This window comes from Nerophis ophidion, linkage group LG03, assembly GCF_033978795.1.
Source record: "Nerophis ophidion isolate RoL-2023_Sa linkage group LG03, RoL_Noph_v1.0, whole genome shotgun sequence".
NCBI lineage: Eukaryota > Metazoa > Chordata > Actinopteri > Syngnathiformes > Syngnathidae > Nerophis > Nerophis ophidion.
In genome coordinates this window covers 56,375,375-56,389,889 of record NC_084613.1, presented here as the reverse complement: position 1 = coordinate 56,389,889, position 14,515 = coordinate 56,375,375, and the positions used below count along the sequence as shown (strand labels likewise).

At 39.4% G+C, this 14,515-nt stretch overlaps 1 protein-coding gene across 1 annotated transcript in view; it reads right to left on the bottom strand.

The window, feature by feature from the left end:
* Positions 1-14,515, bottom strand: part of LOC133549830 (peroxidasin) — a 115,110-nt gene that overhangs the window by 25,750 nt on the left and 74,845 nt on the right. The window contains exons 10-14 of the mRNA XM_061895662.1: positions 12,053-12,325; positions 11,681-11,956; positions 5,572-5,684; positions 4,460-4,616; positions 1,131-1,239 (exon numbers count right to left, since the gene is read on the bottom strand). Of these exons, the coding sequence (XP_061751646.1) occupies positions 1,131-1,239; positions 4,460-4,616; positions 5,572-5,684; positions 11,681-11,956; positions 12,053-12,325 (928 nt within the window). The remainder of the gene's footprint in view (positions 1-1,130; positions 1,240-4,459; positions 4,617-5,571; positions 5,685-11,680; positions 11,957-12,052; positions 12,326-14,515) is intronic.

Sequence of the window (14,515 nt, the reverse complement as noted above, 5' to 3'; positions counted from 1 at the left end):
AACTAAAAAAAGAATAGAGACTTTTACAAATAAAGTAAAAAATGCCAGTGCCTCACCAGGTATGAACCTTATGCGAGTCACTGGTTTCTGCCTCTATCAAAACCTCTATCAAAAAGCCAATCGAGTTTCTGCTTTTCTAAGCACTGAAAAATCACTTAGTTTGCATGGCCGACTAAACAAATGTATGGATGTTTTTCATAAATGATAATGATACATTTCTGTTTTAAATCAGACATTTATCTTTGACAGGTTTTTTTGAAAACAGGACAGAAAAATAAGAAATGCAAAATTTAAGTTTAATAAGCATAGAAGGCCACTGGTTTTCCTCAATTGTTTTCTTGTGACATTATGTTTTTCATTTAAAAGAGCCAGCAGCCTGTTCAACAACTGGAAATCCCCTTCTGTCGTTTTAGCTTAGTGTTTTGTGCTCGGTGTGCATTTCTGTTCCTTGTGTTTACGTGTTTGTCCTCTGCATGGCGTGTGTATGTGTAGGCCTAGTGTAGCACCATATGTGCATGCCAAGATCAACACAAATGCTTACCAAATCTTTCAACAGGATGGAAAAACTTATGAACTCCATTGAACCTGCCAACAGTGACGAAGATGGCTTCTTCTTTATTATCCCCACAGTAGATAATGTCGGCCAGATGAGAAAAGAGGTAACCTTGATTGTGATTAAACTGACTGAATCTGTTTGAACTTTGGAAGAAGAGACTATACGCCAAAATATTACTCTAATAATGACTCAAAATAAGGACATGCAACTCATCTTTAAAATATATTTTTGCACATGTGACCAACCAGATAAGAGGAAATACAAAATAAAAAATAAATGATTTATAGGTCAAATATTTTGTTTTCCCCAATTACAACTTTTCTGACCATAAATGTTCCAATTATAATAATATTCAAACCTTCAATAATCAGTATATAACCAAGATACACAGCAGTTTTAAACCAAGCAGGCCACCAGGCCGCCACCACCATAAAAATAAACCAATAGCTTTTAAAGTGTAAATTTGTAAAAGTACGTTTTCAGATACAAGCTTTGTACACAGAGTTTTATGAGATGCAGGTATACTTAAAGTTAGATCGAGAGAAGGGCATTACATGACTCTCTCCCAGCTTACCCATCAAACAGACGTCTCCTTGTAGACTCGATGGCGCTGTCTACATTACGGATGGCCTGCTCTATGGATGTGCTCACAAAGGTGTCGCCTTCTCTGCTCACTGCTGGAACTGTTGTTGCAAGACAGAAAGAGGCATTGGAGAGAGGTCAAAGCATGATTGCTGTTAATGTATACCAGAAAGTCACATATTGCAAGCAAATTGACAATCAGAAAAAACAAAAAACAAAAACAAAAACAATTAGTGGTAGAGCATCAGGGCCAACAGGGCCTTCTCTCTTGGTTTAAACAATCAGAAGCACAGACCTACATTTACAAATTAATTACATTATTTGTTACATTAAATTGTATTATTCTATTCCCAAAATAAAGAGGTTCATTATGCATTATTATTGAATTAGTTTATTCCAGTCATGCAAGAAAAACTAAAAAGGTTTATAATCTTCACTTTGTCATAAGTTTCTTGTCTGCCTTCTTATGTTTCCGTAGCTGTTTTTATCATATGAGCCCTTGCGGTCCCTGAGGTCCTGCAGCACTGGCCTCCTGACCAATCCCAATGTCCGGACATACACCCACGGGGAGGCATCGTTCCAGAATTACACCCTCCAATTGTGGAATAGTCTGCCAGAGGGCCTAAGGGCTGCAGAGAATGTTGAAAATGTTAAAAACAAGTTGAATAACTACCTTTTTACTTGGCGTTTAAATATTTTACTTTTTTAATTTGCTTTGAATTTTTCATTTTATCTTTTGTATTCAACATTTATCTAGTGTTTATAAGCTTTTAATCACACATCAATTTCATTACCTTTTGAAATTAACATTTATTTATTATTTAACGATTTTAAAAATTTTATCATTTTATTTCAATTAATTGGATTTATCCTTTTATTTCAATTTTACTATATTTCAGTAGTAGAGTGATATTTCCAGACTAGGGCTTTGATTGGGCTAGCTGGCTCCAGTGGATGTTAGATACTTTTTGTCCAAATTAGATTTTGGCTTTAATGTGTTACCAATCCAATCTAATTTGCCCAAGGCATTCAGAATCAGGCGTGCAGGCCCATTGCACTTATACGGTACTAGCAACTGGGTTGCCTCTTAACCAATCAGATTCCAGATTCGTCTACTGATGCCTTCATGCAGGAGTACAATTATGACGGCATTTTTTCAAGGCAGATTTCTACAGAAATGCTTGACATAGTACAGTGAGGTCGACCAAATCTGAAGTTAATTAACTTGTCTCAGCTCAAAAGAAAGGATTTGTCCGTCATCTTATAGCCTTTAACTTAAAGGGGTCTTATTACGCAAAACCAATTTTCCTTACCTGTTGGCACCTGTTTTTGTGCTTTGGGATCCCCATGAATCCCGAAAATTGGAACTCAAACCATGGAGGCATGTTGTTTATAAAACAATCTTGCCTTCCTTCATACTTGATCCAAATGAGCCATTTGGAATTTGAGTTGCTTGTGACGTATTTTTCCTTACCTACTTCAGCAGATATACAGTATATGGTATAAATATAATTGATAAAAATTTCGACACTGTTTACTCAAAGAGCTTTGCATGAGTCCGCCATTTAAGTCCTGCATTGTAGTCACTAAGTTCCTTCTTTTTTCCTCTACGCTCTTGTTGTGGGGCAGACTGGCTCGTACATGCACATGCATCCTCAGTTGTTGCCAATTGTAATACAAAGTAGTGTATAGTTCTAACTTATATCTGTCAGTAGACTCAATATGGGAGTGCTTAAAACTACAACAAGGCTGATGGACTAGAGATGCAGTCAAAGGGGGCTTTGGTTGTACCGGTAGTAGGGCTTTGGACTGCCCACAAAATGGCGTGTCCTGAAGACACGGGCAGAATGTGGCTTGAAGATGGTATGTAAAACATAATCTATGCAAAATTGTTACCAAAAAAAAAACGACAACATGTATTTAGACCATAAGGAAGTGTTTTAAATGGAGAAAAAAAGCTATATGAACCCTTTAAAGAGCAGTGCAAACTATACTGCTGGCAATTGGTAGATTTTGTATGTAAATACATCTCCTGTGAGTATGATGTATTTTATTTATTTTTGTCATGTTATTAAATAAAAATTGATGCTGTCACATTTATACAATTTTTAATTTCACAGGCAGCTCCCTGAAACTTTATTTGAAAGTAAAATGAGTTAACTAAAAGGAAAATTAATTTAAGATGTACAGTTCAGTCGGAAAGTTTTCACAGCGCTTCACTTTTTCCACATTTTGTTATGTTACAGCCTTTTTTCAAAATGTAATAAATTAATTTTTGTCCGCAAGATTCTACAGACAATACCACATAATGACAATGGGATTTTTTTTTTTTAACTGCAAATTTATTAAAAATTAAAAATCATATGTACACAAGTATTTACAGCCAGTGTTTAATACTTTGTTGATGCACCTTTGACAGCAATTACAGCCCCAAGTGAGTAGTTCAGCCTTTTTCTTCTTTGCAGCACCTCTCAATCTCCATCACTAGGTTGGATGTGAAGCGTTGGTTTTCATCCAGGATGTCTCTGTTCATTACTGGATTCATATTTCCCTCTAACCTGACTAGTCTTCCAGTTCCTTTGGCTGAAAAAACACACCCACAGCATGATGTTGCCACCACCATGCTTCACTGTAGGGATTATACTGTATTGGCTTGGTGATGAGAGGTGCCTCTTTCTTTCAAACAGGATGTTGGGCATTCCCGCCAAGGAGTTCAATATTTGTTCCATCAGGCCAGAGAATTTTGTTTCTCATTGTCCGAGAGTATTTCAGGTGTATTTTGGCAAACACACACATGTCGAAAATGTAAAGCGCTGTCAATACTTTCTGGATGCACTGTACACATTAAATTTCGCACCAGACAAGTCACCATTGTTTCAGTCACAGACAGAAAGTAACTTTGTATGTGTAAATACTAGTCCTTTGAATATTCAATGTCTCATATACTTTATTATATATTTATTATTTAAAAGCTAAAATATTTTTAAAGTATTGCAAGAAAAGAGTGTTCTCAAAAGTGGCAGCTTAACATAGTCGAACAACGGCAGAGTACATTTAAAATGTGTATGTGCACCAGCAGATGGTCGAGACGTCCTTGCAGAAAGGGAAGAGCTGACAGCAATCTAACATAATTGATTCAGAGTGTCACTAAAAAATTGTCTGGCTACTACGTCTCACTCTGTGGATACGATATAACCATGCAAGTAATAAGTACATCTGACAAAAATAAATGCAGTTATAATTACAGTTCAATAAACATATTTATTAGCAAAGGTACAACCCTTGTTTTTACTTTATGACATGATAAAAAAAGAGTCTTACCTGTGACTGTTAGCACCATGCTAGCAACCTGATAGCCAATGGGATTGCGGGCCAAACACTCGTAGCGGCCCCCATCGGCGGTGCCCACATCCTTCACTTCTAAAAAACCCTCAGGGCTGATGTGGAATTTACCACTCTCTGTCACCTGCACACCATCCTGGGAGGACGAGAGGGTGGAGGTCATCACCTTGTGTGGGAGGGAGCTTTGCATGGATCCGACCTCTGTGATAATTTCATAAACTTCTCAGAATAAAAGGATATATTATTTTTGGGACAGGAGCTGGTAAAAACACGACATTTAAAAAAACTTCCAAATTAAAAACAATGATTGTGTTGATCATGGGATCATATGCAACATACAGAGAAATAAGGTAAGATATTACATAGAGTAATAAAGTATGATAAAAAATGTATGTATAAGACAAACCCTCCTGGAAATGTATTACACAGTTTGATGGCACAGGGAACAAAACACTCTCAGTCTGTTGGTTTTGCTCCTGGGTAGGAACAGCCTGTCACTGAACAGACTTCTCTGCACGATGACTACCATGACCAGCAGTTTGTTCTTAATTCTTCTTTCTGCTTCCGTCAGCCGGGAGTACAGCTCCGTGCCAATCACAGAACCAGCCTTACTTACTAACCCGTCCTGCCTGAAGGAGTCCTTGAAAGTGTCCTCCTCAGCATACTACATTGTCAAATATTACACTTGCAACCACGGACTAGTAGAACATCTGCAGGAACTTCCTTAAAGGATCACATCCCCCTCCTTGGGTATGGAAGGTATCACGTTCTGATGGAATTTAACGTCACCTACTTCAGCCAAATTGTTCTGGACCAATTTTCAGAATCATCAAAGCATTTGTTTTGACTGTATCTCTTTTGAAAGCTACATTTGCCATCTTGTTCCCAATTATTAAAATGTTTAGATCTAAAGTAAAAAAAAAAAAAGACAACCAAATGTCTATAATACCAACAAAGGTGTTTGACGATGGCTACTACTATAAATAATTACAGACCAAAAATAATCATGCCTCAGGCCTTGTCCCCGCTTGCACAACCTCATGACCCCTTAATGGCAGCATGTTCATAAAACGGGACTTTTAGCATCTCACCTTGTTCCAGGTGAGGACAGGTTGTGGCTGGCCCTGAGCGCTGCAGGGAATCTGGACATCCTGGCCAGACTCCACCGTCACGTCCCTTGGAGCATTTGTGAAAACAGGCGTTACTGAATGAGTTAAAACATACACACACATGCGCATGTGTTAATGATTATAGGCCAGTACAGTACAGGTACAGTGCATTTTGCAATCAGTCATTGCAGACAAGAGAAAGTATAAAGTCCTGCTTATGCTCACAGAACAATTACATTTTCTGCACTTTCATAGAGGGCAGAAAAACATTCAGCACTTACCGTCCGAGTTTAAATATGTATGAGTGTTAACAGGATGACACAACACCTAACATACTGATGAAGATGTGTAGCATAGCCCAGTGTGGCCTTGGTGGAGGTCCACGCTTTATATTTCCTGAGAATTGGTACTGTACCACAATTTTTGCATGATCCTTTATGAGATTATTTACAGAATAAAAAAATGGATTTACAGATGATTTCAGAAATGAATGGCCTTGTACCTCAATAGAAAAATTACATTGTGGTGAAAATCTGTGTATTTGTGTTTACGCAGGAATTGCCCAGAGAATCAATTTGATAATTTTGCCCACCTCAGTATGCAGTATTGCCATGTTCATGTCTCTCGCTATTAAGCAGGCTGCAAGAGTATTCACTCTTGTGCATCAGTCTTGGTAGTCAGAGAGGCCTTTGGCATACATTGCAAGCCACCGTTGCTTCAGTCCACTTACGGGCAGATGTGGCTACAAATGTTGCAAACCACACAGTGTTTTGGCTGTCTGTCTTTATTATTGTGTTATTTTGATTACTTTAGTTCATTGTTTCAAACATTTGTCAAAGTATTGAATCAGGACTGGAAATTGGAAGCCAAAAATGTTATTTGGTACAAACCTACTGTGTATAGAAAATGTTGTTCTAAATTCCATAATTAGGAGCACAAATTTGCACCAAATTTACCACTTTATTCCTCAAAAACGTGACATTTTTCCACAAATAACACACAACTACAAGCAACTTGTAACACTTTTTCCTTGTTTGACATTCAAACAATTGTAGGGGCTACCTGTATGTACAAAAGTATTTTACTATTAATTTTTAAACTAGTGAAGGTTTGAGCAAAACAGCTATTTTTCATCTGTGAATTGAGAGATGAACATAACATATGCTCGTTACTCATTGACTAAACAGACACGTTACACACGCGCGCGCACATGGTCAACCATAGTACATAGCAGTGGAACGCAATGACTCACGGTTTTGTACTGTCTGAGAGCCGAGATGACACTCTAAAAGCTGTTTAGTGAAAGACTGACTATTTCCCCCCACTCACCGCTTTTAAATCCCTCCAGAGTTCTCATGCTGCAGCTGAGAACCACCTGGCCCTTGGAAAATTCTGCTATTCTTTCACAAAACAATTCAGATCTTAAATAACAGCTGTTTATAAATCTAAACTGGACTTTGCTAAAACACAAAGTTCACAACAGTTCTAACCCCCAAAGTACGCATGCTAAACTATAAGTGTCCACTTCCCTCTATGTTATTGCAAATACTGTACTATATGCAAACAGACACATCAAAATGATTCTAGCATTCACTTGGAAAGCCTTGGATTGTAATGCACTGCACATGTTGGTACTAAGCATACCCCAGTCATCACACACTGTCACTATGATTGCGGCCTTGTGTAAATTTTTTAGAGTGGAGCCATTACACAACATCTACTTTGAACCATGTTAATAGTCATTGCTACATGGAAAAACGTGAGAGTCATCTCATTATTATAGACTGCCATGCTTTCTGTTTAATATGACACCTGTAATTTCAGCACACACACAAAAACTAGCGCGCACACGCACAGACAACTATCAGTATTCAAGAAATCTTCAACACACAACACAGAATAAATAAAACCAGAGTGAAGCACCTATAATGATACTTATTTCAGCGTGTGCACACATAAGTTAATTAACTGTTAATGGAGGAAATGTCTTTTTTAATAATTGAATAGTGAAGCGGTCAACGTCAGTGTTTCTCCTAGATTGCTGTAATACCTGTTGCGGTAGGGGCGTAGCTATGGAGAAGCGTGGTCAATAAAACGTTATCATATTCTCTATGATGCATATTTTTTCCTTAAAAAGGCAAAGTTTCGTTGTACTTGTGCAATGACAATAAAGACCTCGGTTGGTAGAGTGGCCGTGCCAGCAACTTGAGGGTTGCAGGTTCGATTCCCGCTTCCACCATCCTAGTCACTGCCGTTGTGTCCTTGGGCAAGACACTTTACCCACCTGCTTCCAGTGCCACCCACACTGGTTTGAATGTAACTTAGATATTGGGTTTCACTATGTAAAGCGCTTTGAGTCACTAGAGAAAAAGCACTATATAAATATAATTCACTTCACTTCACTTCAAAAGAGAATCTTTACTTCTGTTGCTCCATGTCTGCGATGAAAAGGGAGCTGCAGTTACCCGTCACATTTGCTTCGCGCTGCTGGGAGCCATGTTTTCTTCAAAAGCCGCCATTGCCATCTTAAATTTTGACGATCGCTGTCTGCAGGTATATCTCAGATACATAAAAGTGTGTCCACAGCGCGGACATGCTGCCTCCACTCCAGACAACTCTCGCGTCATCAGAAGATGTGGTTTAGGCAGTGCTGTTTAGGTAATCAAAGTAAGTATTTTTTGACGGCCAAATTTTTGGTGCATCACTATTTAATAGTGCACAAATAATAAACTATATACATATATTCATACTGTAACTACCCGATTGTGTGTATGTTAGTGTGTTATGATGTTCATTTGTCCCATGGTCTTGAACACACAGTGTCGGCGGAGAATAAAGAAGAGTTGTTGTGTGTCAGCGACTGAAACATGAAGACAGACGTGTGTGCATGGAGGAAAAACTTAAAGGAATTTGGCCCAACGTAGTCATAACATTGACATTAAAAGCTAAAAAAAAAGTCTCACTTTGTGTGTCTTCTTTGAACGCTACAACAAATGATAGTACTTTAATTAGTTTTCACGTAAAAAAATCCATCTTTGAGGATTGGCCGTTGATATTTTGCTGTGGCACACCGCCACGATCAAATACAAACCCTCAACGTGGTTTGAAAAGTAGCCATTACAGAAAATATAATTATAGAAATATATTTATGTAATCACTCATTTTAAAAAAAATAATGTGGAACCATCCTGTACATTTTTCATTTCCAGAGCTAGCACCTGCATCAGATTAAATGTATTCATTAGTCTGCAGTTAAAAAGGAGTGTTTACACTTTGTTGAGCTGTTGCACCAGAAAGATTGACTTAAATCATGGCTCCGACACGAGATATGTCAATTGAAACATAGGAGAGGATGTTCAAACTTCCTCAACGAGGTAATCATCACGCAATGTTGCGAAATATGTTGTTTGTTCACAGTTTGCTGAATCTAAAATCTGGTCGAAGTACAAACAACAAAAAATAGATTTAAGATTTTTCCCCTATTTAAAAAAAAACACTGAATACCAATGACAGAGGTAATTCAAAACAAGTTTTTCGTTTATTAGATCAAAAATTCGTAGATTGAAATGACGCTGCATACACTGTATCTTATTCAAATTCTAATTTGTATAATGTTCTTTTTAGACCAGATATAAATTGTAGTTTTTATACAATCATTTCCAAACCACTAAATTAAGAGCTTCCTCTGTGATTGATTAAATACTTATGTTGACAAAAATGTGGCATTGCACATTGCATGCTAATAGATAAGTCCCCAACAATGACATCAGTAGTGCAAACTTAAAATTTCTGTATTTGGGCCCGCCTCAGGAAAAGCCTTATCCCTGCAGCTATTGCCGCCCTTAACAGCAGACCCGGCCGACCTGTCTGACAAAGCCTGTAAATGTGGTGGCCATTGTGGGAGGAGGTTGTGATCAGCACAATGTAGGCGCTAAAGATCACCACCTCAGTCAATGATGTTGGGGGCGGGGCATGTGTGGGACGACGAGACGCAGCTGACAGGTGATTAGATTTCGCAGGTGGTACGCGTTAATATAATCAGTTGTTGTCTTTAACATTGAGCGGCCAGCGGAGACAGAGGAGAAAGACAAGAGCGGAGATCTGAGTTGCATCAACTTTGAATAAAAAATAAAGACCTTGTCAAACGGCATGCTGACTTCTGACGTATATCCGGGAACGGGTAGGGGAGAGACGTCTAGAGTCATGTATGATGTCTTTTTGTTTTGTGATGTGTAATGTCTATATGTTTAAATGTACGGCAGTGAAAATGAATTTCCCCAACGGGGACCAATAAATCTAAATCTAAATCTATATCTATTCAATAACATACTTCTGCAAATAAAAATATAGTATTATACATTGTATCCATATAAATAATCACGTAAATATTGATGACTATATTTTGTTTTTAGTAAGGGGATAAACGGAGGTTTTTTCGTTCACACATCTGGCGGTGTGCAAAGCGACTGCTTTAGTGATCGCTCTGTGCATTGTGCTTCCTTCTCATCATACATGGTATCGTCACACATACATTGGGTAAACAATTCCACTTTAGTAAGATGCTTTTCTGTTTCTTTTCTCTGTTTGTTGCATTTCTCGCAGTCAGCTTGAAGCTTCGGTTTCAGATGCTGTAATACATTTAGTGTGCTGATGTCTTTTTCTAATAAACCTTGCAGTCATTTATTCCATGCCTGTTGCCGCAAAACCAAAGTACTGACAACACTTTTCTTTTCTTTGTAACAATTGTCTCGCTCCTGTTAGTATTAACATAAACTATGTTTTGCTAATGCCACTAGGGAAGTAAGAGGACGGTGCAAGCTATGGTAGCTCCTGAGAGGCAAAAAGCACGAGAAAAGTAAAGAGGAAGAAAGAAAGTAGAGAGGATGAAAAAAATAATTAAAACATTTTTTCCATTTGTCTGCAACAAAAAGCTTCAATATATCGATAAAATTGATATCGCTCAGGCCTATATTAGACCAAGAAAAACATTAGCGCATCAAAACAGAAAACATTAAGCAATATGTCTCGAAAACACACAGCAAAACAAATGAAGAAAAAATAGCCGGAAACTGTGAGAAACAGGCTCAAGAAAATGGGATTTAAATACAGGAAAGTTAATAAAAGCTGTCATCAACATCTGCACAGAAAAAAAAAGTTTACAATGGGCTAAAGAATAGCAACCGTGGACTACAGATGACTGGGTGAAAGTCATATTCAGCGATGAAGAATGGATCTGCATTGGGCAAGGTGATAATTCTGAAATTTTGTATGGTGCCTTTCCAGTGGGACTGCCTGAAGAAAACATGGACATTTCCACTGTCATTGATTATATGGGCCTGCACGTCAGGTAATGACAATGGGGAGCTGGTTGTCATGTTACATCTTTAATAAATGCAAAAGTTCACATTGACACTTTGGAATTTTTTTAATTCTATCAACCGAAAGGATGTTTGGGGATGATAACACCATTTTTCAAGAGTATGAAGCATTTTACCATGAAGTAAATACTGTAAAAAAGTTTTCTTGAAGAATGATACATAAGGTCAATGTCATGGCCTGCAAATAGTCTGGATCTCAATTCAATTGAAAATCTGTGGTGGAAATTAAAGAAAATAGTCAATGACAAGACTTCAACCTGCAAAGCTGATCTGACAGCAGCAATCCGAGACAGTTGGAGCAAGTTTGAAGAAGACTACTGTTTACTTGTTAAGTCTATTCGTCAGAGACTGCAAGCTTTTATAAAAACCAGAAGTGGTGCATCAAAGTACTAGTGGTGTGTTGTACTGTTTTTATGTTTATCATCAATTTACCCCCAGAAATGAGTCATTCCATATTTGTTTCACTCTGCTTTATCTAACAATGAAACTGTTACTACCAAAAATATGTATTTTTGATTTATTTTAATGTTCCTTGAAGCCAGAAAGTTGCCATTTGAAATGACTATATTTTTGTGTGTCATTCAAAATTAAACAACTGAAAGAACACCGTCCAAGTTTGAGGATTCCATCATTTGTTTCAACGATTGTACTATGGCTGCTAGAGGCAAAGCCTTCAACCAACATTTTTTTCAAAGCTTCATCCAGTCACTCACCTCTCTGTTGGATGCTGAGCTGCACGGCGGCACGCACAGTCCCTACTGGGCTGACCGCCTGACACTCGTACTGACCCTCGTCGTGGGCCGCCACCCGAGTGATACGCAGAGTACCAGTTGATAGTACAGAGTGTCGGCGGTCCAATGGCAACGGGCTACCCCCACGAGTCCAGGCGATGACTGGCTGGGGGTAACCTGTCGCCTCGCATGGGAAGTCCACAGTATGTCCTTCAAGGACCGACTCATCCTGTGGTGTGACTGTAAACTGGGGTATTGCTGGGGGTCAAACAGAAATTAGCAATGTTATTGCTTATAAAAGACATAAAGGACGAAATGATGCGAAACATGTTTGGCGAGACACTGCTGACCTACCTTGGACGATAATATAAGCTGTGGCCTGGATGGTGTCAACATTATTGGAAGCAAAACAGGTGTACTGTCCCCCGTCTGTTTGAACTACATTTTGAAGGTAAAGCCCACCAGAGGGGGTGATATTGATTCGAGCATCGTTTGGAAGTGGCGTCCGGTCTCCTTTGGTCCAGGAGATCCGGGGTTGCGGTTGGCCTGTAGCGCTGCACTCCAAGGTCACACTTTCACCCACCAGCACCTCCGTGTTCTGGGGCTGGATCACAAAACTTGGCCGTACTGAACAAGCAGGGGGAGAAGAGTAGATAATAGTTAATAGTGTTCGAAAAACATGTCGTAAATGCAGCTGACCCAGTACAGAAGTTGAAATGTTGGCGGTGATCAACTCAAGATTAGGTGACTTAATGCCAATCCAGAAAGACATACGGCCAGCAACCCTTGCGTATAATACAATGCTGTTGTAACACTATTACTTTTTACTTGGACATTTGCTATGAACTGTAACAAATTGCCCAAAGCTTGTTGGTTTTGCAAGAAGGGTGAATGGGCACAAACGTCTGGCAAGTGAATTATCAATTAATTTTTATGTAATAGAATATTACTGTTAAAGCAGCACTAAGTAACTTTTCAACTTTCAAAAGATTTTCATAACTTTTGAGATGATACGTGGATTTTACAACTAGTTGAATGACACCTCAGTCATGGCCTGAGGGGGTCTGTATCGCTTTTACGGGCACTTAGCGACATTGAGGAGAGTGGCAGAAACCCTGCCACACAAAAAACTACAAATGTGCTGGCTTGCTCTAAGGCAGGGGTCTCAAACTCAATTTACTTGGGGGCTACAGGATGCAGAAACTGGGTGAGGCTGGGCCACAAGAAGAGATTTCTTAAAAAAATGTAACATGCAGCATTTTAATGTATTCACCTTCTTTGAATGGCTTTCCCGCCCTCGCAACATACTTGCCATGCCTCCCGATTTTTCCGGGAGACTCCCAAATTTCAGTGCTCCTCCCAACGCAACTATTCTCCCGAATTCGTCCCGATTTTCACCCTGCCAACAATATTAAAGACGTGCAGTGATAGCACTACCTTTAACGTCCTCTACAACAGGTCATTGCGTCCACCTTTTCATCATACAAACAGCGTGTCAGCCCAGCGACATGTTGTATGAGGCTTCTGCAGATTAGTGTAAGTGACTGCAAGACCTACTTGATCAACAGCGATACAGGTCACACTGAGGGTGGCCGTATAAACAACTTTTAACACTGTTAAAAATATGCGCCACACTTTGAACCCACACCAAACAAGAATGACAAACACATTTCAGGAGCACATCCGCACTGTAACACAACATAAACACAACAGAACAAATACCCAGAACACTTTGCAGCCCTAACTCTTCCAGGCTACAATATACACGACCTAACCCGACGCACGGAGGAGGGGCGGGGGTGTTATTGCGCAGGGGGCAGGGTTGGGGAGTGAGGGGGCTTGTTTGGTGGTAGCGGGGGTGTATATTGTAGCCCGGAAGAGTTAGGGCTGCATGGGATTCTGGGTATTTGTTCTGCTGTTGTGTTTATGTTGTGTTACGGTGCAGATGTTCTCCCGAAATGTGATTGTCATTCTTTTTTGGTGTGGGTTCACAGTGTGGTGCAAATTTGTAACAGTGTTAAAAGTTGTTTATACGGCCACCCTCAGTGTGACCTGTGTGGCTGTTGATCAAGTATGTCTTGCAGTCACTTGCTTGTGTATCCTAAAGCCAGAATCACCATATGACTGGGCTGGCACGCTGCTCATACAAATTGTAGAGGGCGCTAAAGACAGTGCCAATAAAATCATCAGAAATTCAAGAGAATGGTTGCCCTGAAATTCGGGAGTCTGTGGTAAATATAATGCTATCAAGCGCCATTCATACAAAACTCGCGGGCCGCACTAACACTTAATTTTCATATCAAGGTGCGGGCTACAAAATAACGTCTTGCGGCCCGTGGGCCGCGTGTCTCAGACCCTTGCTTTAAGGTATACGTCACTTCTCTTTTCCTCATTCGTTAAAAAGACAAAAGTCGATGCGAACGCCTACATGTCGCCACAAAACAAGAAGAAGAAGAACGCGCAAGTGCAATCACTGCTCCAAAACAATCGAAAAAAACTAAATGTTTGTCTGAGGAGACTAAAAAAGGAAAAATGGAGGTTATCCAAATAAAAAAGGACAGTCAGAATTAACAATAGCCCAGATTTCACTCGCTGGCGTGAGGTCAAAGATGAGGAATTTCAGACCGATTCTGCCTTGGCTCTGTTCCTGCTCAACTAGTAAGTGACTTTCGATGCTAAAATCAAAATGATTATGCTAATGTTAACGATCGCAAATTTGTGTGGTAGCAATAAATAGCCACCAGCGTGATAGTTTCACTACTACTTTTGTTGCTTTGGACCTGCCCGACACAATGTCCACAAGGGAAATTGTTTGGT